General features: G+C 45.6%; 1 protein-coding gene across 1 annotated transcript in view; it reads left to right on the top strand.

Annotated features, from left to right (window-relative positions):
* The first annotated feature begins 3,220 nt into the window (after window positions 1-3,220).
* EFHB (EF-hand domain family member B) overlaps window positions 3,221-24,970 on the top strand; it is a 31,967-nt gene continuing 10,217 nt past the window's right edge. Inside the window, exons 1-9 of the mRNA XM_074986134.1 lie at window positions 3,221-3,317; window positions 4,235-4,297; window positions 7,406-7,549; window positions 9,826-10,006; window positions 10,551-10,661; window positions 15,834-15,963; window positions 16,572-16,655; window positions 18,233-18,300; window positions 22,777-22,931. Of these exons, the coding sequence (XP_074842235.1) occupies window positions 3,252-3,317; window positions 4,235-4,297; window positions 7,406-7,549; window positions 9,826-10,006; window positions 10,551-10,661; window positions 15,834-15,963; window positions 16,572-16,655; window positions 18,233-18,300; window positions 22,777-22,931 (1,002 nt within the window). The 5' untranslated portion in view covers window positions 3,221-3,251. The remainder of the gene's footprint in view (window positions 3,318-4,234; window positions 4,298-7,405; window positions 7,550-9,825; window positions 10,007-10,550; window positions 10,662-15,833; window positions 15,964-16,571; window positions 16,656-18,232; window positions 18,301-22,776; window positions 22,932-24,970) is intronic.

Here is a 24,970-nt window from a genome sequence, read left to right on the forward strand (position 1 = left end):
TTGCCCATATATTATTTCCGACGTTCCCTATCTGACTAACTTCTAGGGAATCCCTATCTATGGAGCCTTGTGTAAGAGAAGTCTCCGTCCGATCCAGGTGCTCCCCCGCACCAATCGGCTTTCCCCCACCTCTTCAGCACTTCATTAGCATGCGGGTGGCCACGGCACTTCGAAATTGACGCGCCTCGCCGCCGCGCGGCTCGTCCCGACAGGGCTCCTTTTCGAAAGGACCCCGCCTACTTCGAAGTCCCCTTATTCCCATCTGCTCATAGGAATAAGGGGACTTCGAAGTACGAGAGGTCATTTCGAAAAGGAGCCCCGTCTGGATGAGATGCGCGGCGGCAAGGTGCGTCAATTTTGAAGTGCCGCGGCCACCCGCATGCTAATGAAGCTGAATATGCATTTCAGTGCTTTATTCGTAAACTTTGATATGGCCATTTGCGTGGCCATTTCAAAGTTTGGGGCACGTGTAGACGTAGCCTCCTATGCCTCCAGATCCAGCACATCCCTATCCCCACTTCTATGTTACAACCATTTTAGTAACTCACCTGATGAGCAAACCCTACAAGATTCTTGAGTGATACAGAGAACAAGGAGCATTGTTGCAGAGAAACAACACTCCCAAAGGTGAGGGTGGGGAAGGCAGAAGAGAGAAAGAGAAACAATTAGCTTAACCATGAAAGGTATTTATTTTGAGGTAATAACCATACAATAGGAGCAAAATAAACAAAATAGTTATGATATTAAAGCAAATTTAAATCCGATCACAAATATTAGGGCTAGCGAGTCATAACTAATCATATAAGGCAGGATTAGGAGGCTATACCTAGGGTGCATCTACGCTAGGAACTAACTTCAAAGGTAGGTGCTACTTTGAAATAGCTACCAGAGAGTCTACACGTGTTTTCCCCTTACTTCGAAGTTAACTTCACAGTAAGGGAGACCAAATTCAAAGTCCTTACTCCATTCCTAGGAATGGAATAGTGCCCTACTTCGAATTTTATCTTTGCATTAGGGTATGTATAGACTCTCAACTTCGAAGTCTGTTACTTTGAAGGGACATGGCTACACTAGCACTCCCCTTTCAAAAGGGGGATGCTAATGATCTATGCATACGCAACGCCTCATTAGCATAATGGCAGCCATGCATGTTTCGAAAGTGGCCGCCATTATGCTAAAGAGGCACTGCATATGCATGGCAGCGCCTCATTAGCATCTGCCGAAGTGGCTTATTAGCATCCCCTTTTCAAAAGGGGGGTGCCAGTGTAGCCATGGCCAAGTTGTACTTCAAAGTAAGCAACTTTGAAGTTATTTTTGTAGTGTAGACACAGGTAGGGATTGAGAGAGAAAGAAGGAGAGAGCTTGCCACTCTGTGAAGCTTAAATGGAGCCAGGTTCCCAGGTAATGATGGTAACTGTGGGTCCAGAGTGTTGGAGACAGGCAGAGCCCCTAGCATGATCAGTCAGGAAAAGATGAAGTCTCAATGGAACTGATGCAGAGTTTAGATTCAAGGGTAACACTTGAGCATGAGTTAAAGTTTTTGCCGGGAAACAACCATGGTTCAAGAAGGGATGGTATATTTGTTTATGGAGTAAAATTCTGGTTCAAAGGATTATCCCAAAGTGGTTTTGTTTAGACTAGACAATAGGAACTGATACTGACTATGGGCAATATTCCTTCCGGGGAGCTCATAATGCAATTGAGCAGTTTCAGTATTTTGGTTTTCAGCAGAAGATTTATGACTAAAATTCATCTGATAATTACGGATCTGAATGTGTGCAGGCATGGGTTCATTAGCACCTGGAGCAGAGATTTCCCATCAGGCAATGCTTTCCCCCTTTCTGCATCCCAGGTTCAGTGAGGTTCTTGCTTTGGAATTGCTGTTCTTTGTTTTGTATGCTAATGTAAATACTTCATTTGTCCCAGCTACAATGCAAATGAGGCTAGGGATATTTCTTTAACCCTAACACCCTTGTCAGAGGGGTTTAGGTGCCTTTTTATTGTTGGTTTTTTTAATCTGCTTTGGTTTAATAAGAAGCTGGGGAAGGAGAGGTCTTTCATGAGTACTAAGCCCTGGTTACCCAAGCACACAGAGCTGGTGGGTAACAGATGGGAGGGATCAGGGTGCGGTGGGGGATGGGGCAGAGGGAAAATGGGATCAAGGTGTTGTTGGGGAGGCGGGCAGGAGGGTTGGAGCACAGTGAGGAAAGCAAGCAGAGGGCAGGGAGGTCAGGGCTCTCTGGGGGTGGGAAAGAGAGTGGCAAGAGTGTGACGGTGCTGCAACTGTTGAGCAGAGGATGGGGGAGGGGTTCAGGACACTGAGGGATGAGGCAGAGGACTGGTGTCAGGATAGAGGATGGGGGAAGGATCAGGGTGCTGCATGGGATGGGACAAAGAGTGGCAGGGTGGCAGGGCTCTTCAACTGTTGTGTCAGAAAATGGGTGGGGGGCAGGACATTGGGGGATGGGGCAGAGGTGGGGAGCTCAGAGCAGAGGATGGGTGGGGTATCAGGATACTGCAGGGGATGGGGCAGAGGGCAAGTGGCAGGGCAGAGAGTGGGTGAGCGGTCAGGATGTTACAGGGGATGGGGCAGAGGTGGGGCATTCAGGGCTGAAGATGAGTGGAGGGTTGGGGGACTACTGGGGATGGGGCAAAGGAAAGGGGGTCAGGGCAGAGGACGGGTGAGGGTTCAGGGCACTGTGGGGGACAGGGCCAAGGGCAGGGGATGGGATCAAGGCAGAGGATGGGTGTGGGCTGGGACATTGTGAGGGTGGGGCAGAGGGTGGGGGGTCTGGGCAGAGGATCAGTGGCGGTCAGAGTGCTGCGGGGGTGGGACAGAAGATTAGTGAAGGGTCCGGACGCTGCAGGGGACGAGGCAGAGGGCAGGTGTTGGGATCAGGGCAGAAGATGGGTTTGGGTTAGGGCTCTAGGGGACGGGGCAGAGGGCAGGAGTTCAGGGCAGAGGATCGATGGGGGTCAGGGCACTGCAGGGACAGGGCAGGGGGATCAGGGAGCAGCAGGGGATGGGGGCAGAAGGCAAGAGGTAGGAGCAGAGGATGCGGGGGCCAGGGCACTGCGGGGTCAGAGCAGAAGATGGGGGGGGTGGGGTCAGGGCGCTGCGGGGGCGGCGCAGAGGGCGGGGGCGACGCCGGGCGGGCGGTGAGGTCAGTCGGGACGCTGGGGGCGCGGCTGGGCTGGAGGCGTTACCAGGTAACCGAAGTAAACTGCCTGCCCGGCGCGGGGGCGCCGCCATGGTCGGGGAGCTGCGGCCCGTGTACCGCGGGCGGTTCTTTGACAGGTTTCCCGAGCTGCCAACAGTGAGTCCGTCTGCGTGTCCCGCACCCCCCGCTGTCTGTCCGTCCATCCGTGTGTCCCTCTGTGCGCGTGTCCGTGTGTCCCCCATGTGTCCGTGTGAACCCCTCTGTGTGTGTGTCCGTCCATCCGTGTGTCCCTCTGTGCGCGTGTCCGTGTGTCCCCCATGTGTCCGTGTGAACCCCTCTATGTGTGTGTGTGTGTGTGTGTGTCGGTGTCCCCCTGTGTGTGTGTGTGTGTGTGTGTGTCTCGGTGTCCCCCTCTGTGCGCGTGTCCGTGTGTCCCCCATGTGTCCGTGTGAACCCCTCTATGTGTGTGTGTGTGTGTGTGTGTGTGTGTCGGTGTCCCCCTGTGTGTGTGTGTGTGTGTGTGTGTGTCTCGGTGTCCCCCTCTGTGCGCGTGTCCGTGTGTCCCCCATGTGTCCGTGTGAACCCCTCTATGTGTGTGTGTGTGTGTGTGTGTGTCGGTGTCCCCCTGTGTGTGTGTGTGTGGGTGTGTCTCGGTGTCCCCCTCTGTGTGTGTGCCCGTGTGTCCCTGTGTGTGTCCGTCCATCGTGTTCCCCTCTGTGCACTTGTCCATGTGTCCAAATGTCCCTGTGTGTGTGTGTCCATGTGTCCATCTGTGTGTGTTGGTTGGTCCTCCCATTTTATCTGTTCCCACCACCACCACCACCCAGCATCCCAAGCTCAGCTCACACCAGTGCTGTGGCTCTGTGGGGGGCTCCTGGCCAGTCCTAGTGCCTGGGGCAGAGCAGCTGACAGAGAGATTTTATTGAAAGGACAGTGTTGTCGAAGCATAGCTGGGTAGGGCATGGCCTGGCCAGGCAACATTCCCAGTGAGCTTCAAAATTCTGATCCCGCTGGCCAGTCGCTACTGCTGATGGGTGCTGGGCTCTGCATTATTTCTGCTTTTTATTGCTTAGGCAGGAAAACTGATCCCGATTGGAGACACAGCTTCCAGTTGTCTGACGGAAGTGTTCCCCAGGGTGAGTGTCCTAAGCTGGCTCAGACAGCATTTCGTGCTACGCATGACCTCTCCTAGCAGAGCTATTGAGACATAAATATAATAACACTGCACACAGGTTAGCTCAGTGGTGGGCAACCCAGGACCCATGGTCCACATGCAGCTCATCAGTGCTCTGTATGTAGCCTGCAAAACCGTTTGTTGACTGTTTTTACTGTTGCCCATGGACAAGGTTGTGCAAGTTTCTGGCTTTATAGTTTCTTTTCCTACCAGCATTACTAAAGTGAAAAGGGACTGGCAGACTTGCTGGGCTCCTGGGCAGGGGGAGGATCATGGTTCCATGCTCCGGGAAGGGTCAGTGCTGCAGATGGAGGGGTTGAGGACAGGTAGTCCTCAGTGCCACCCAGAGCACACTGTGTTGCGCCCCGTCTCTCCACCAGTATCTAGTGCTACCTGGAGTGCCCTGTATGGGGCTCCTGGAGAGCACTGCATGGGGCTCCAGCAGCACTGTAAAGGATCTGGGGCTCTAGCTGCTGCTGCTTCCACAGTAGGAGTGGTGGCAGCTGGGAGCCATGGCCCCTTTGAATGGCTAGGCCCCTGGGAAGTTCCCTATTGCCCAGCCCGTGGGCCTGCTAAAATGACATGCACGTAAAGCAAGAACATGTGAAATGAGGTGTGTGCTAATGGCACACATTGACTGTGAGACCAATGCACTCCCTTTGTATCCAACCAAAGCGCAGTGAAGTTTCAATGGTCGCATCCTGTTAGTTAACAAAACTAACCTATCCTGGGAGACTATCTTGGGTAAGACAATCATTGCTTTTTTGGTTTAAAAAAAAAAAAGAAGGAGCCATACTCAGTCGGCTCCCTCACCCCTGCTCCCAGTCAGTCCCACAGGTAGGGTTGCCAAGGTGCCAGTACTCAGTACCAGCAAGTACCAGCTTAAAAAGGACACTGATGACAATCTTGCACTCGCCACCATTGGTGGGCCTGTTGAGGGTACTATGCTCTGTTACTTATAGGCTGTGTCTACACGTGCCCCAAACTTCGAAATGGCCATGCAAATGGCCATTTCGAAGTTTACTAATGAAGCGCTGAATATGCATTTCAGCGCTTCATTAGTAAACTTCGAAATGGCCATTTGCATGGCCATTTCGAAGTTTGGGGCACGTGTAGACACAGCCATAGAGATGCAATTATTCCTCTTGCTGGAGATCATACTTCCTCTTTGAAAGAGCTGTGCTTTTAGTTGATTATTAGGGCCCTAAGAAATGCACAGTCATGAAAAATCTTCACAAACCAAGAAATCTGATCTCTTGCCTGTGAAATTTGATCCTTTGTACGCTTTTACCCTATACAGCAGTGTTTTAGCTTTTTTGTAAGAAAAGAGGAGCAGGTATGCAGCTGACTCCCACCCCGCCTCTTGCTGAGGTTCCCACAGCTGGGGCTGCCGGCAGAGCTCCACACCCTCGTCCACTCCCCACTGTGGGGTTCCTGGGGACCGATGCTCCCTCAGCGAGGTCCTTGGAGCTGGAGCTGCCAGTTGGGATCTGTGCCCCAGCCAGCTCCCAGCCCTGGGCTGCTGGGGTTCCCCTGGGCCTGGCCAGGTCTCCAGTGCAGAAGCTGCCAGTGAGGCTCTGCAGCCTGGCTGGATCCCAGCCCCAGGGCTACTGGGTTGGGTCCCCAGAGTTGGAGCTGTTGGTGGGGCCTTGCCCATCTCAGCTGGGTCTGCACCTCAGCCAACTTTCGGCTGTAGGGATCCCAGCTGGGACTTTGGAGGTGCTGGTTCGGAAAGCCCTGCTGTACATACATTGATCAATGCTTCTCAAATTAGGGTCCTGACCCAAAAAGAATTTGAAGGGGCACAGGTGCCAACTCTGTGAGTGCTCCAGTCTGGGGCACCCACTGGCAAAAATTAGTATGTGCTTAGTCCCCACTGGCAGCCAATCTCCTCCTCATCCCAGTGTCTCTCACCCACAACAACTCCTCCATTTCAGATACACAAATCTGAAATTTATGTATCAAAACAACTCCAAACAACTCATCCTTCAAACAACTCCTCCATTTCCCTCCCAACACCTCCCCAGATCCCACCACTGCAAACAACTGTTCTGTGGCATTTGGGACACTCGGGAAGGCAGAAGGGAGGAGCAGGAGTGGGACATGTTTGGGGCGAGGACGTGTGGAAGAAGGGGAGCAGGACAGGCTTTTGGGGGAAAGAGTGGAATGGGGATGGGTGGGGCTCAGCAGTGGTGAGAAGAGGTGGGGCATGGGTTTGGAGAGAGGGGGTGAGTTCTGGGAGGATTCTGGGCTGATGGGGGCTTGAACACTTCCTGGCTAGATGGGAAACCATCACTGATGTGTGGGAGAGGCCATAAGCTTATTTTAAGGGGGTCACAGTATTGGCACTCTTAGGTCTGCACTGCCTTCAGAGTTGGGAGGCCAGAGAATGGCTACTGTTGGCCAGGCAAACAGCTCTAAAGGCAGCTCCCTGCTAGCAGCTGTGCAAAATTAAAGATGGAAACACGACATCATGGCAACCTTCTGCCCTGATGTCTCCAAGCTGGGCAGATGGAGAGCGGTGGCTGGGGACTGTGGGCCCAGCTCTGCTGGCAGCAGCACAAAAGAAAGGACAGCAATGCTATCATGCTATCATGATGTATGTGCTGCTGCTGGCAGTGGCTCTACCCATAGAACTGAGCTCCTTGTCTGCAACTGCTGCTCTCTAGTCACTCAGCTGTGTATCCACCACAGATCAGAAGTAAGGGTAACACTGAGTACTGCAATCCCTCTCCGAAACAATAATGTTATGACCCCATCTACAACTTCTCTTTGGGTCAGGGCCCCTATAAGTACAACACTGTGAAATTTCAGATTTATGTATCTGAAATAATGATATTTACTACTTTTAAATTCCTGAGCATGACATTGACCAAAATGGACTGTGCATTTGGTAGGGCCCTATGATGATCCTGCACATGAAGAGGAAGGTAGGTGGGATGAGTGGGAAAATACCACGAAACATTAGCTGGCATATTCTTCTGGTGACAAGCATATCTCTAACAGGAGGAAGAAGGAAAATTCTAATAAGTCAATTTTTCCTGTAAAACTGTTTTCCATTGTCTTACAGCCTATTACACCACCTGTTGTGAGAAAGTTTCTCAATTTTACAAGTCCTGCTCCTGGTGCTGAAAGAATATTCTATGGCAGAGCTCAGGATCCTGATATTGCAGTTCACTTGACACATGGCATTAGTTCCAAGTCTTCACTGAGTGTAAGAATTTTTTAAGTTCAAAAAATGTTTTAAAATATTCCCATAAATATGTATTAATCTGTAACTTGGTTCTGCCCAGTCATAACTGAGGGAATATAGCTGGTGTGTGATAGGGTTCATATTTCTAATGTACAGGCGAGATCCTGCTACATCACCAGGAGGGGAAGAAAGAACCACTGGGATACTTTGTCTGGGGTGAAGATAAGAAAACGAGGAAAAAGGAAAAAGACAAGTGAAGAGGAGATTCTCTTTTTCTCAGTGACAAATATCCCATCCCCCTTCCGCTAAATCCACTTGCCAGTAACAATTCTGCCAACGTCCTCTCAGCTGCTGAAGCCTGTACCCATGACAGATACATCAATCTTCATATAAAGAATAGAAACAACTCCCTTGATCAGTGGCACTACCTACCTGCCAAAACCCTTCTGTTGTTCAACTCTCTTGTTCCTGCCAAATCTCCCTACAAATAATATTGTTGTTATCTATGTATTTATTATTTGCTTAACTTCAAGGGGATGCAAAGTGCTCTAATCTGTGATTTTTCAGTACTAGTGTGTTGTCTGAATTCTGAAGTCAAAGGAATGTTGTGAAATAAATTGAAAGATGTTTCAAAACAGACTTTTACTGACTTGAATTTTACAGTAACACTCTTCAAAACAGAGATAGATAAATTCATGAAGGATAGGTCCTCAAAGGCTATTGGTCAAGGTGGGCAGGGATGATGTCCCTAGCCTCTGCTTCCCAGAAGCTGAGAATGAGCAACAGGAATGGATCACCTGATGATTTCCTGTTCTATTAATTCCCTTTGGGACACATGGCATTGGCCACTATCTGAAGATGAGAGGATACTGGGTTAGATGAACCTTTGGCATGATACAGTAGAGCCAGCCTTGTGTTCTGATTATGTTATTGCCAATGCTAATCCCCACTTTGACAGTCCAAGTGCAAAAGATGGGGGCCTGCAAAAGAACTTAAAATACCTTGCATCTAAGACCTTGCTTAAAAAAGTGCCCCAAAGTTACATATTGTCTGACCCTGGGGGATAGTTGCCACTACCAAGTGAGAAAACCCATCTTTACAACTCAGGAAAACACACTTGGATGTCTCCCTGTTGGATATCGCCAAGCTTTTCCCCCTCCCTTAGGAGATAGTCTGAAAATGAAAGAAATTAAGTTACAATCAGCTAGCTGACCTTTTTCTCTAGGCATGAATATAAACAGACACTTCTTTAGGACACAGGAATCAAATTATTGCCTTAAGAAGATAATATATTAACAAAACAAAAAAATAAAATATACTTGGTTGCTAGGTGTAACAGACATAGCTAAAAAAAGGCATTAAGGTTAGACCACAGAGAATTACTTTCCTGGGATTCAATTTAGAAGTTACAGAGTACAGGCAAAATGCACCAACCAGCCTGATAAGTTCAACACCAAACCCAAAATAAAAGATAACTTGATCACATCTGACTAAACATTTCCCTCTACTTACATGTCTGCACACTTTGATGTGGCCAGGATATTTACTGGATTCATTAAGCATCAACTGTCTCTCTCTGCTCCAGCCACAGAATAAAAGCACTCTCAGCCTGCTGCTGCTTTAATTAAAACCATCCCTCTTTTCTTCCATTGGCTCACCTGGCTGTGTGCTAACAGAACCCACTTCTCTGGGTTTAACCCTTGACTGACATTCATTCATGACAACTATTATTCATTCCAGTTTTTAGTTCTTTTACACCTTGCTCCCACAGCATTTTTACTGCTTTCTCCCTGACTGATTTCACGAATGAGATATGAGCGAACGAACTGATTTAATACCTCAGAACAGCACTCACTATTCAGGAGCACTTTTAAATTAGCTAATTTTCTTTTCTTGCTTTTGGTCTTTAAATTATTGTGCTAACTGTAAGTGATACTCTAGAAGTACACTTAATTTCAGAAATGATGTTTGTGGCTTAATATTTTGCAAACTCTGGGCAAAATTCTGTGAATTTTGCAAATTAAAAAGTGGAAGAACACATGTAAAACTAGAATTTTCATAAATATCTGTTTTATGAATTGAATGTATAGCTTGCGATTAATTACTAATGCTGTCAATCTACTAGTGAGGGTACTAGTGAGTGTTTTATAATATATTGGGTGAAAGGCTCATGAAAGCACTACTACTATTAAATATTTGTTGAGAAATGGAGAGATACATCTTTTTTGTTTCTTTTGATTCTGAATTAGAGGATTCTGCTGTGTCTCTGCCACTCATACTGTGTGTGATTTCTTCAGGCTGGCTTATTGACAAATCCACCTAGAAAAACTTGGTTTCAACAAAAACTTGAAGAAAGAAAAGAAGCCCTGTATTTTAGAAATCGTCAAGCACCTCTGGGGCATTCACATAATCAGACTTCAATGTTACCTAAAGGTCTAGATGTGACTTCCACCACCTTTGGAATGACAAGCATCAAAGGTAGCAAACTTAATGTTAAAACATATTCCTATTGAATGCATAATATTTTATTATTTCCATGGGATTCAGGAAGTTACATAAATAATTAAGGATTATTTTTAAAAGCATAGAAAACTGTAATAGAAAAGAAACATAAATCACAACTGCTAATTACAAAAAAACATTCAAGTAATAAAAATGTATTAATTAAAATACTCAAACATCAAGAACGCACAGGAAGGATATGGATTTCTGTTCCCTAAACTTGCAGATTTTCTGAGATTGGTGAGATTTCAGGGGACCCACTAGAATCCTGGGTGGATCATATAGAGGCGTAGGACCATGAAGTTCGACCTCAGCCCCTTGCAGCTCTCCCCCATTCCATTTCACCATGGCTGTGTTGATGGAATGTTGCCTGATTGAAACCTTTATAGTAAATATTATCTTGCCAAAGTATTAATTGGTGTCTTCCAATAAGATACTGTTAAAGTAAGACTTTTCTTACCTAGGGAACTTTTAAGTGAGATTTTATTACCATATTAATTAGTATTTATTCACTTTTTAGACACACCTGGTGGAGAGCTTATAAATCCACAAAAAGCCTGTGAGGAAGTAGAAAATGAAGCAAAACAAGGACATGAATTGTATATTGTGACACATAATGATTACAATGTAGGTAAGTAAGATCAAGGACTGATGATCAGTCAAACACAAATTCCAAGTACGTACATAGCTACTTACAGGCTTTTGATGCTTTATAACACGTAGCTGTGATGGGTCCCCCCAGGCTTTATGAAAATTGGTTTATGAATGTTAATATGCATAACTCAAAGATACTTTAAACAGATACCTCCTTTAACCTATCAGTTCTAATGTTACAATCTGCTGAATTTGTATATCCTATTTTTGTGCATGTATCATTCTTGAATGTGAAGTTAGAAATATAAAGTGAGAGTCTGTTTATAAGTCTAAGGCTGTGTCTACACTACAAAGAAACTTTGAAAGGGGGAACATGAAAATCAAAATCGAAATAAGGGAATTCGAAATAGCACAGCTACACACACAAAGCGGATCGCTGTACTGATCTGCTATTTCAAAAGAACTGCCCCCCCATACTTGGAAACGGAGCATTCACACAGGACCGCAAGTTCGTTCGAAATAGCCAGGAAACACCATGCACGGGGTCACATGGCCGACAAGCCCTTCCAGGTCCCACAGCCAGCAGCTCCCTTAAAGGGCCCCTCCCAAACACACTCACCCTGCACACACAGAGCACTACAGAGCAGCACACAAGACTGCATGGACGATGCTCTGAGAACAGGAGGAGAGAATGGAGCAACAGAAGGTGCCAGAGGCTGATACCTCCACCCACACCAGGACCCAGGTTGTGATTGCCATCCTGGGTATGGTGGATGCCCTGGGGCCCACCTACCAGCCCCCCACTGGGGTCCTGCAGGCTCTGGCAACAGGGCAACTGTAGCTTCCCATTCCCCATCCCCCACAGCACCTCTGGAGCTACCCTAGCAGTGGGGACTGGTGGGAGAGGCTGTACTGGGGCCAGTGGGACGATGAAAGGTGGCTCCAGAGCTTTAGAATGAAAAGGCAGACATTCATGGAGCTGTGTCAGTGGCTCACACCAGCCCTGCAGCATGTGGACACCCGCATGCGGCCTGCGCTCCCAGTTGAGAAGCGTGTGGGGATCACCCTCTGGAAGCTGGCCAATCCGGACAGCCACCGTTCAGTGGGGCACCAATTTGGGGTGGGCAAGGCCACAGTTGGAGCTGTCCTCCTGGAGGTAAGTCAGACCAGGGCCCCACACCCACCCGGGGAAGGAGGGGCAGGCCCTTGGTTGGGAGGCCTGCAGGGGAAGGGGGGCAGGGGAGCCCCATCGTGATGGGGTTAGAGTCCAGGAAGCCATCCTGGGGGCCTTCTAGCAGGAGCCACACTGACCTCCACCTGGCACCCTCCGTCTAACACCCACTCTGCATCACAGCCCCCCGCCCTTTCCCATACAGGGGACACTGGGGAGAACAACAAAGGGTTTAATAACTGGGGGCCAACGATACACAAGTAAATAAACAGGACTGGAAAACATAATGGTGTGGGGTCTTCCTAACTGGGAGCTAAATATGGGGGAGAACTATATACAAAGTGGCAGGGCACACCCCTGTAGCTGGGGCCACAGGCATGAGCCGGCCTAGTCCACCATGGGGCTGGAGGGGCAAGACCCTCAGTGGGTACGGGGGCCCCTGCTGCCCCAGGTACAGGGGCCCTATCAGGTCTGTGAGGGGGCTGGCAGTACGGGGAGGTAGGATCGGGCAGGGGCTAGGGTACAGGGTGGGCTGGGTGAGGCGGGGGGGGTGGGGTGTTGGAGGAGCGGGGGGAAGAGCCTCCCCCTGGCTGTCACTGGCAATCAGCCAGTGGTCCAGCACGAGCCAGGTGGATGGGGTGACGGTGGATGGGATAAGGGTGGTGAGTTCAGGGGCAGCAGGAGAGGATTTGGGGGCAGCAGGAGGGGGAACGAGGGCAGCGGGGGCGTAGCAGGGAGGGTGGGCAGGGGGGCCAGCCATCTGAGGGCCGCGGCCGCCTCAGCCCAGACCTCACTCTGCCAGGCCCTGTCCTCCTGTTCCATTTGCAGCTGCTCCCAGAGCATGGCCGTCTGCTTTCAGATGGCTGCGGTGTGGGCCTCCGCTGCCTCCTGGGGGTCATAACGCTGGCACCATTGGGTCCTCCGGGGTTGGGTGGGAAGTTGCCTGTGCGGTGGGGAGGAGGGTTCCCCAGCTCCGTTGGATGTCGGAGCGTGTGTGCTAGCAGCTGGCACAGGGCTGGTCTGGCCCTCAGAGGATGATGGTGTGGAGGCACAAGGGGGAGAGAGGCCACCCGTCAGTGCTGTCGCCAGGGCCTGGGGGCTCCACCCACCCCAACCCTGTCATCCCCCGACCGTTCCCCGAGATGGTGCCTGCTCTGCCGACCTCCTCTCATGGCTTCCATGTGCCTACTGGTACTGCATCTGTGGGGCGACCGCTGGCTGTGGTCCAGCCCCTGCATCCCTTCCCAGTCAGGAGGGTTGGGGTGCTGTCCATGGGTGTGGGTACTGGACGGCGCTGTGCCTGGGTCTGGGACAGGGTGGGGAAGCGTGGGACAGTCCCCCGTCCGGGCCACCCGATCCACCCATTACCTACCTGGGGCTCTGGAGAACAGTTCTGGGGACATCGGCCTTGAGGGGGCCTGGCTGAAGGCACCGGAGCTGACAGCGATTACGAGGGGTTCCCCCTCCTCCAAGTCGCTCCCTGAGTCCGCCAGTCTGGTCTGGCTTGATGGTTCTGGCTGGTCATGCAGGTCCCATCTCTCTGTCAGTGTCGGGCCCAGCTGTGTCAACCACCACTGCCGCTCAGGTTCATCCTTCGGGCCAAGGAGCTGTTCCAGTGGCTGGTAATGCAGGCACCTTGGGGCGCCCCCTGCCCCCAATTGCCTGTGGGCGTCCCTGGCCCAGCTATAGGCCTGCCTCAGCTCCCTCACCTTTGATCTGACCTGATTGGCTGTATGCTAGGGGTGTCCCCACTTCCGCAGCCCCAGTGACAGCTGTTCGAAGGCTGCTGCATTGCAGGACCACCCGGTGCTGTGGCCACGCTCCCTGAGGCCACCGCCACGGCAGACCCTCTATTTCGAAATAGCGGGCCTGGAGAGTCTACACATACCCTATTTCAAACTTTGGGTTTGAAAGGGGCTGCTCTTCCTGAACTTGGGTGGGAAGAGTGGTTTCAAAATTTGTGCCCCTTTTTGCCGAAAACAATTTCGAAAGAGGCTGTTGTGCATGTAGACGCTCTGCAGCCTCTTTTGAAATTGGACCCCCTTTCGAAATTGCTTTTGAAACATGAGGCTAGTATAGATGCACCCTAAATGACCTAATAGCCGTGTCTACACGTGCACGCTACTTCGAAGTAGCGGCACTAACTTCGAAATAGCGCCCGTCACGGCTACACGTGTCAGGCGCTATTTTGAAGTTAACATCGACGTTAGGCGGCGAGACGTCGAAGCCGCTAACCCCATGAGGGGATAGGAATAGCGCCCTACTTCGACGTTCAACGTCGAAGTAGGGACCATGTAGTCGTTGCGCGTCCCGCAACATCGAAATAGCGGGGTCCGCCATGGCGGCCATCAGCTGAGGGGTTGAGAGACGCTCTCTCTCCAGCCCCTGTGGGGCTCTATGGTCATCGTGTGCAGCAGCCCTTAGCCCAGGGCTTCTGGCTGCTGCTGCCGCAGCTGGGGATCCATGCTGCATGCACAGGGTCTGCAACCAGTTGTCGGCTCTGTGGATCTTGTGTTGTTTAGTGCAACTGTGTCTGGGAGGGGCCCTTTAAGGGAGCGGCTTGCTGTTGAGTCCGCCCTGTGACCCTGTCTGCAGCTGTGCCTGGCACCCTTATTTCGATGTGTGCTACTTTGGCGTGTAGACGTTCCCTCGCAGCGCCTATTTCGATGTGGTGCTGCGCAACGTCGAAGTTGAACATCAACGTTGCCAGCCCTGGAGGACATGTAGACGTTATTCATCGAAATAGTGTATTTCGATGTCGCTACATCGAAATAAGCTACTTCGAAGTAGGCTTCACATGTAGACGTAGCCAATAAGAGTCATTACCAGTGCCCCAGCAGCCTAATGGCTTGGTAATCAACTCAACAACTGCCAAAGTGGTTCTTTGCCCACAAAAGCTTATGCTCCAAAATATCAGCTAATCTATAAGGGACCACAGGACTTCTTGTTGTTTTAACTCAATAACTTGTAAACATACTTGTTTTGTAAATCTGGAAGGTGGTTGGTGCTAGAAAGCCATGTGATCATATGACCTGGTGATGAAACTCATTTTGAATCTGTATTTTTCCATGGAAGCGGGGCTGCCAAAAAACAAGATTCCTGCCATGGGGGAGAGTCTATTTAAGCAATGGGAAGCTATCAGCTCTTTGTCTTCTGCTGGCCTTGGAAACTGCCCAGCACACCCTAAAAGGATAAAGAGGACTTTAAAGAGGGCTGGAGATCCAAGTTAAAGTAAAAGAGTTTGTCTCTGAAGTTAATCCCTGAAGTAAGAACAGCTGTTTGGGGTCAGATTTTGCATGTAACAAGTTTATTAGTGAATTAGAACTAACTACGCATTTTCCAGCAGGGCTGACAGCCACCTCGAGCCCCAGCACAAGATGTATGTGGAGGGGGCTGGCTTTGTGCCCCAGAAGGGGCAGGGCCTTGGGTGGAATGGGCAGGGCGAGGACAACCAGCCCTCAGCATTACCAGGACTGTGGGCGCCATCCAGCTCCCAAGCCTCAGAGGCGCATGGAGTGTCTGGTGTGATGCTCCAGTGGCAATTCAGTGGAGCCCAGAGCTCCAGCTGCTGCCGCAGTAGCAACAGCAGGAGGAAGCCATGGGCTCCTTTGACTTAATGATTCCTGGGGCAATTGTTCCTCTGCCCTCCCTCCATCGGTGGGCCTAGCATTTTCTATTGATTTTAATTTAATAGCTTACTTTGGTCTATTTCCACTTGCAACCATGTAAATCCTATTGTTCATATTTGATAAAAATTCTTTTGTTTACTATCACGCGAGTAAAGGAGAGTCACCTTTTTGTTACTTTCCATATCCCCCAAAATATGGCTTTTGTCCTGCACTCTGCCAATGGGATCAATTTCTGACTAGATAAATAGCTGTAAGTGTACAAATGATTTATCTAATTAAATTGATAAATTGTTTTAAATATTGTTGCTCTTGTTTCTTCATTGCATAGCAAGAATTATGGTATTTATTCCAGTATATTTTCTAGTCAAGGTATTTCACACAGAGTAAAAGAAAACATTTGCTTCCACAGGGGAAGCAATAAACAGGAAATATGAGCCATCAACATTCAGCAAATATAATACTTATGGAAAAGAAACTCCTCACTTTAATGATGGACGAAATGTAGCGAAATCTTTACGCTGGCTTTACAATCTCCAGTTGTAAGTTAAAATGGATAGCAGTAGCTTGGGGGCCTGATTTGCCAAGCCAGGACTTTATGGTGGAAAGTTGTTTTACATGTGCAACAAATCACACCCAAAAATGCTTAATTTTTTCCTGGAAATTCATTATAGCTACTAAATTGTGCACAGTGGCACACAGGTCAAGTTGGGAAATCAGCTCTACTGTTTCATGGAGGGGGCAATTCTGTGACCCTGGTATCTGCTTCAACTAGTATGTGGAGTAGAAGATGCTGAGCAGTTATACTCTTTCTTTGTGGGCTGTGGAGGAAGTTTTCCACTTAGGTGCACAGATAACTGATTTAGTGTTGCTAGTGTGACATTTTGGAAGGGCAAATAAGACACGTTAGGGATACCCCTGCTGCTCTTGCAAATGCATTCTAAATATTAATACATTTTAAAAGTTGGAATAAAGCACAATGAAAAAATTAGGTTTCTAAATACAAAGCAAGTACATTTTTATTTTCAAAATAGGAAGGCTGTAGGTTGTAGGGCATTTTCTTATTTTCTTATTTCTTATTTTTATTTCCTTTTAATTATAATGCCATCATTTATCAACTATGTCTGACAATTATTTTGCAAATTTGTAGAAAGAAAGCAGCAAAAATAGTGTCTAAAAGAAGTGATGATTTCAAGGAAAAATTTCAGCCTCAGCTTGGAAAAGTCCTTGATCCGTAAGTGAACAAAGAGGTATTTTCCAAGGATGGAATTATGCAAACCCTGTGCCAGGCCCTCAGAATGGTTCTCAAGCCCTATGTTGCTACGTTTTGGGGCTAGGAAAAACTGGTGGTATTACTTGGCAAGGGTGACTTTCACTTTGAATGATACCGTACGTGGTTTTTCACTGAATTACAAAAGTAAATAGGTGTCAGTAGCTGTATAAAAGGATTTTCTCTGTTTTCTACATAGAATGTATATGATATGAATCTACAAAGGCCTACATACATCTCCTAGAGCTGGAAGGGACCTCTTGCAGCTGCCTGGGGTTTTGCAGGGTTGGTACTAGGAATCCTCAGTCTCTAGTTGTTATTGTAGATCTTCCTTTTACCCTATTCACATTGTACCAGTTAGGTAAGTCAATATCCTTCGTGGGCCACTGGGTAAATTATGGGGCACTGGCCTCACATACCCAGATGGAGCACGGCCTTGGGCGGAAAGGGCTTGGCTTGGGGTAGCCAGTCATTTGTGCTACCTGGAGTACAGCCCCACTCATGCCAGCCCTCAGAGCTGCATAGAGCATGAAGTGCAGCAGTCTGGCAGCAATTTAATGGGCCAGGTGCTCTGGCTGCTACTGTGGCTTCAGTAGGAGCAACAACAACTGGGAGCCCCAGACCCCTTCGTGTTGCTAGGCCCCGGGGCACCTGCCCTTTTTGCTCCCTGTGTCCCCTTCTCTCATCATGTGGCCTGCCACCAGTAATGCAGAAAAGGTGAGAGGGTGAGAAGGCAACCAAATAGCTTCACATCAGAAAGCTTGTAGCCAGTTGTTTATTGTGCACTCATCTGCAGATGGGGAGCATGGGTGCCTTTCTTGTTTATGATGGAGATTTGTGGTCTTATGGTAAATACGTAGCTCTTAAACTAAGAATAAATGAAGAATATTGATTCATTTTTACATTTATATGTTGAATAGCTATGTTAAAAATTGTAAACAAGTATTTAGTATCACAAATAAACTTGGTTTTATTTAATAAAATAAGGCCAAATTTTCCAGGTGGCTGTTGCTCTGGCTCCTGTTGTTGTGAGCACAGAACTGCAAAAATCAGACATATTTTAAAATCTAATTTGTCACCTGATGAACATCCTTTCTGTAGTTAATAATTGTTTATTTGTAGTTGTTATTTTGAACAGAGATCAGATTCAGCCTAGATTTATTATTTGACAGATACACTAAAAAGACTTTTCATTTTAATATCTGTCTGATAAATAGCAAAAGTAAATTGCTTGAGCCACAAGCAACAGATACAAAAATATTACAAATGTGCTATTCTGTATTTTTTGACAGCTGGCATTTTACACTAAAATAGGGTTTGTAAAAGAAGAGAATCAGAAGTTATGGCAGCTTTGATTCATGTAAAAAAGTACCAGTGAACATATTTCAAGTGAAATCTGTTGAACGGCTTTTGCAACCTTCTTTATTCATTGGTTATAGTATGGCTAGAGAAATTATAGCTTAATTTTTCACAATTAGAATGTACGTAACATTTTGTTCAGTAATAAAACATCTAACTAGCACACTTCTTTTCATTGGCAGCATTGCAGAAACTATGAACGTTCCACCAGATCATACATTTGGAATGTTTCTTCGTCCTGATGAGTTTGGTAAATACACTGCTGCTGCTACTACTACTACTACCACTTAACCCTCGTACTCCGCGTGGCGCATAGACCATCTACAAGTCTCGTCCATTTCACTCTGTATTGGGACAAAACTTCCAGCTGGCTCCAGGAGTACACCAGATGTCCTTCAGTCTCAGTATACCTTCTCCACATTGTCTGAGGTCGTCCTTTTTTGTTTTCCTTGTGAGTTCCATGTGAGAGCTTGACAGGTTATGCTGGATGATGGCTTTCTGAGAGGGAGACCTAGCCATCTCCACTTTCTTCTATTGATTTCATTGTCAATTGGTTCTTGTCCTGCTCTGTTCCAAAGCTCCTCATTTATGATGAAGTCTTGCCATTTTATGTGAAGGGTGTACCTCAGGCATCTGTTTATAAATGTCTGTAGCTTGTGATTTGAAGACTTTTTAGTATGTCAGGTCTCACACCCATAGAAGAGCACTCTCTTCATATTTGTGTTGAAGATTCACAGTTTCGTCTTTACAGAATTATTTGTGAACTCCATATGAAACAGAAACTCTTGAATGCAGCTGTTGCTTTCCCTATCCTAGCATTGATATCCTTATTTGCTCCTCCATCTATGCCCATAATACCCCCCCCCAGGTAGGTAAACTGCTCCACATCTTCCAGGTTATCCCCTCCCAGTGTGATGGTGGCGTTGGACTGCTTGATCCTCATTGACTTTGTCTTTCCATGGTCAGTCCAGTCATTGAGGCAGTTTTGTCTAGTATCGTGACCTTTTCTTTCATGCTTTCACGTTAATGTGAAAGGAGGTTGACATCATCAGTAAAATCAATGTCCTCTAGCTGTTTGAAAAGTGTCAAGTGAATGCCTTGTTGATGGCCATCTGCTGTCCTGTTCATAATACAGTCCACTGTGGTCAAGAGCAGGAAAGGCAACAACAAGAAGTCCTGTGGCACCGTATAGACTAACAGATATTTTAGAGCATAAGCTTTCGTGGGCAAAGACCCACTTCATCAGATGCAACAGAAGAACAGAAAAGGTGACAATAGGCACCCTGTCGCATTCCCAACAGTATGCTGAAGGACTCTGTCAAGACACCATTATGAACAACTTGGCATGTTGAGGGTTCCTACATTGAACGAATCAAGTTAATAATTTTGGATGGGATGCCATGGTGTTCCAGTGGTCTCCAGAAAGTGCTAGTGGCTTATTTGAAATCTTATTTGGTTAGTGAGATTATTTTGAAGTGACGACAGCAAGTTCTCTAATGAAGTGATTTCCTGAGTGTTTTTGCACAGTTAAAAATACCTTGAAAAAACTAGTTTAAATAAACCCCTTAGCATAATGGTACTACACTTCAGAAAGGGATTTCAGGTATTAATGAAAAATGCTCCAAAGTCATAAGTGAATCGTTAAATATGAGAGGGATGATACTTAAATAAAAAATAATAGTCTCTGAAGGCATGCATACCTCAGTCTAAACAAAAAGGGAAGCAGAAAGGAAGCCTGTAAAACAGAAGGCATGAATCAATAGGTTCAATAGTTTGTTCAACATAAATAGATATCCTTCATAAAATAGAAATCCAGCCTGAGTGAAGCCAACGAAAAGGAGCATGAAGCTACAGCAACCTATATGAAAGAAGGAAATTAAGAGGATTTTTACAAACAAATAGCTGAAAGTGTGAAAATAAACATAAAGACATTCTTTAAATGTACCACAAACAGTCAGCAAGCAAAAGAATTGGTGGATCCTTTGGATCACCCATGAAGTAATTAAGGAAAGAATTAAGAAAAACATTGCTATAAGTAATGGATTTTTATTCATCAGTCTCCACTGTAGAAGATGGAAGGAAGAGATCTGCCTTGGACCTGCTTTTTTTATGGGGTCAAAAGGACAGGTATTAAAGCAACAAACCCCAGATGGCATACATCAAAGAGTTCTGAAGTAAATAAAGAATGATTTTCTGAGTTGCTAGTAAAAATTGGGACTCTCATTAAAAGCAGCCACTATACTGTAACTTGTGTCTACACTAGCCAAAAACTTTGAAATGGCCATGAACTTTGAAGTTCACTAATGAAGCGCTGACATATGTATTCAGCGCCTCATTTGCATGCGGGTGGCCGCGGCACTTCGAAATTGACGCGGCTCGCCACTGCGTGGCTCATCCAGATGGGGCTCCTTTTTGAAAGGACCCCGGCTACTTCGAAGTCCCCTTATTCCCATCTGCTCATAGGAATAAGGGGACTTTGAAGTAGCTGGGGTCCTTTTGAAAAGGAGCCCCGTCTGGATGAGCCGCATGGCGGTGAGCCGTGTCAATTTCGAAGTGCCGCAGCCGCCCACATGCTAATGAGGTGCTGAACATATATTTCAGCGCTTCATCAGTAAACTTCGAAATGGCCATTTGCATGGCCATTTCAAAGTTTTTGGCTAGTGTAGATGTAGCCTAAAACTGGAGGTGATCAAATGTCGTATCTATAATTTAAAAGGGTGCTAGGGATAAATAAAGAATCTACAGATCTGTAAGTATTAATTTGTACCTGGTACCTGGTACCTTCTGTACCTGGTAAATTGTTTGAAATTATAATTTAAAATAGAATTATCAAATGCAAAGAAGATCCTGATATGATAGGGTGGAAAGAAGAAAAAGAAGTGAGCAAAGGAAACTGCAGCTTCTGCAAAGAAAAACCATGCCTTACTAATAAATTAGAATTCTTTGAGTGAGTTGATAAAATAGTAGAAATCAGAGACCTGGTTAACATAATTTATTTGGATTTTTAAAAAGCCTTTGACCAAAAGACTATATTAAAGAAACTAAATTGTCAGGGGTAAGGAACATGGATCAAAAACAGCTAAGAGAGAGAAATCGATTTTTATCATGGCAAAAGGTTGACAGCAAGGTGCTTCAGAATTCCATAGTAAAACTGATGTTGTTTTAATATATTTATTAATATTTTAGAAAAGGAGGTGAGCATTGATGTGGCAATATTTTAAAATGAAACACTATTATTTAGAATAGACAAAGCCAGAGAATATTGGCCCCAATTTTGCCAACAGTCACAAGCTTAACTTTACTACCTTGAGTAGGTCATTGAAGTCAAGTGAATACATGTTTGTAACATGTTTGTATTGTGTGACGCTTCAAGGGGACCTAAACAAGCTAAGTTACAGGGCAACATAATGGCAGATGAAATTCAGTCTTGGCAAATGGAAAGTAATGCCTATTTGAAGGGATAGATTGAATAACTCATACATTTCAATGGGTTCTAAATTTCTTTATCAACTCAGGAAAATTACTCAAATGTCATTGGGGTCAGCTCACTGAAGACCTCTGCTCCATGTTCAGCCATGGTCAAGAAAGCAGACAAATACTAGGCTGCATAAGGAATGGTATGCATAAGGAATAAAACAGAAAATATTATGCTGCCAATATAGAAATTAGTGGTACTTCCTCACCTGGAAACTGTTCAGTTTTCCATAGTTCTTAAAAATATTTTCCCCTTTGGAACAGAATGGGCTGGAGATAGGGCATCCATGGTACATGTCACTTGACACTGGCATCTCTTGTGTTCCCCATCTGTGCAACTTATCCCAAATACATTAATTCTTAGAGCATCATGCAATGCTCATATCTTTCAAGTGTTTTTGGAGGTTCTGGATCATAGATACCAACTTCTCCCTCATCTGGGAAGTGTTCAATCTACACTTCACCACAGACCACTTCCTGACTTGACCTTTTCACCTAAGCCCCACCACTTTCTGTCCCCACCTAGGCCTCCATATCACCCCTTTCTCCAAGCCTCTGCCTCATCTCCTCCCTGAGAGCTCTCCATCCCCACTCCTCTCTTTCCCTTCCAGAGCCTCCTGAATACCAAACATCAGCTGTTTGTGATGCTCCAGAAGTGTTGAGGGGCAGAGGGGGAGTCAGTCAATGGGACTGCCTGTGCATGAGAGTGGTACTTGGGGGAGGGAGGCAGAGAATGGGAGCTTAGTGCCAGAGGGTGCTCCACACAATAATTTTCACTGTGAGCCCTCCAGCTGAGGAGCACATATAGAGTTTGTGCTTATGTTCTGGATAGAGTTGTGAGGTTCTAGATCATGAATATGCAAATATTTTCATGGCATGGAATACGTGTAAATAATGACAGCATCTTGAGGTCCAGGTGTCTTCCTATTTGCAATTATATGGGTCAGACTGAGATGTGGGTACTCAACAACTCTGAAAATCACACACACACTACAGAAAACTGGAAGGGACCTCGGGAGGTCGTCAAGTCCAGTCCCCCTCCTCTTGGCAGGACTAAGTACCGTCACTTTTTTATTTTTTTAATTTATTTGCCCCAGATCCCTAAATGGCCCCTTTAAGGCTTAAACTCACAACCCCGAGCTGGTGTCTCAAGTTGAACATACCTTAACAGAGGCTTCCAAAAAAGAATGAATTTTTCAAAAAAAATTAGCTTACTGTAAATACATAACTAAATAGTTTATTTACTTTACAGGAGTTGGTGATCTTCTTCACAACAGGGTTCCAAGCGAGTTCCTTCGTGGTAAAGACCGAGAGAGAGCTGTCCTTGCTGCAATTCGACAGAATTTGAAGAAAGCTAACTACCACAATTTTGGCACGTTACTAGAAGCATTCAGGCATTACGACAAGGTCAGTACTCTGACAGAATAAAATTTTATATCACGTAGTAAGTATGTATTTAATGTATGTGATACATATGAGCTTTGCAAGGTTATACATATGTGTATTAATATGTATAAAACAGTAAAAAATACATGACAGACCTTTTGGTTGTGCATTTTATACAAAATGGTGTGACATAGCATGTAGGTTTTATTTCAGAAGTAATGATTGCAGGTCTAAAGTTGAGGTTGTGTTTTGAAACAGGGTTAAAATAGAGCATACATTTCTATTTTTCTCTAATGTAAGTAATCTTTCTGTGTTATGTTGTCATATTAGTTTTGTGTGCCTTTTATTTTCTATGTAAGTTTTGTTTCTTTTCAGATGTTTTGAATAGAACCTGTATGAAATTGGCTTTGGCTGTAATTTGGAAAAATCTAATTTTTTGTTGATATATATGTTTAAAATAGTGTTCTATAACAAATTGTAGAAAGTGGAATTTTTAGTAAATTTTATGCAATGACTATTTAAAATCGTTTTTGAGGATCAGTGATTTTTGTCGTTCATTATAAATAAAAACTTCTATCAACAGGTAGATGATGCATAAAATCTTATGCACTGTCAAAAATCATCACTATTTTTAACACAATATCTCCTGCATTAAACACAAATCTCTGGCAATAGCTGTACTTTTATGACAGACTTTATTCAACAACAGATATTTTCTGACACTGTGATTGTCTCCACTTCCTGATGTTAGGGCTTTTTACAGAAAGGAATTGCTTTGTGTATTTTCACTGATACAACTGCATTTTCCCCTATGTCCAGATTATCACAACAGCCTGAGAAGAACTCTACTTCTTGCCCAGGCCACTAGGCATTGAACTGAGGTTTTATTGGAAACTGCAACACATCTTAGCAGATGCCCATGGACATGTTCAGAAGTAATTTCTCAACCACATAAATACTTTAATATATATGTGTTTCCAAATGTAGCTAGAGGAATGTTCTTTGTGAAGAACATGCAAAATTTGAAAATCTCTTTATTCCATTGTGTATTAAGGTAACAGAAAACAAAGGAAATCAGTGAGCACAAGTAACCTTAACTATTTTTTAAGCAATAAAAGTATACGTTTGTCAGGCTTTCAAAAATCAAAAACCTTTGAAGAATTTTCCTCAGTTGTTTCCCCAAACATTGATTTTTCAGGATCTAAGCTTGAAAAATTTCAGGCTCAAGAGAGGAAAACATGATAGTTATACTAGAATTCTTTGTGGAACCTTAACTATTATGTTCATTCTTGACCAAAGCATTATTTGAAGTCTTATCTTTGTGTGAACATTTATTATTAGACTGTCATAATGTAATAGTATACCATTACATTAGTTCTTATTTTAAGTTACCTTATTGTCTCAGTAAAGTATAATTTCACAGATACTTGTGAATTAAGACTGTGAGTTTCAGAACCTGGAGTTTGGCTTTTTGGGAATAATATGAATAAGTTGGAGAAAGTTGAGAGGAAAAGAGCAAAAATGATCACATGTTTAGGAAACCTGACCTGTAAATATAGGTTAAAAAACTGGGCATGTTTAATCTGACAAAAAGAAGGTACATGATGACAGTCTTCAAATATATTAAGGGCTGTTATAAAGGGGATGGCAATCAATTGTTTTCTGTGTCCACTGAAGGTAGGATAAGAAGTAACAAGCTTAATCTGCATCAGAGGAGATTTAAGTTAGGTATTAGGAAAAATTAGCCTGTATGATAGTTGAGGTCAGGTATAGGCTCCCAAAGAAGTTTATGAAATCTTCCTCCTCGGAGGTTTTTAAGAACAAGCTGGACAAACATCTGTCTTGGATGGTCTAAATTTTATCAGTCTTAGCACAACATAGGGGACTAGTCTACTTGATCATCTCTCGTGGTTCCTCCCTAATCATACAATTCCCAGATCCCAAGATTCTGCAATTTTAATTGTCTTAACTGTTGTGATTGGCTACATATTTATGACTTCTTACCTGAATGCAGACCATGGGCCGTAGTTTGACCACACCTGCTGTGTTTGTAATTATAA

Source organism: Carettochelys insculpta, chromosome 2 (genome assembly GCF_033958435.1).
Source record: "Carettochelys insculpta isolate YL-2023 chromosome 2, ASM3395843v1, whole genome shotgun sequence".
NCBI lineage: Eukaryota > Metazoa > Chordata > Testudines > Carettochelyidae > Carettochelys > Carettochelys insculpta.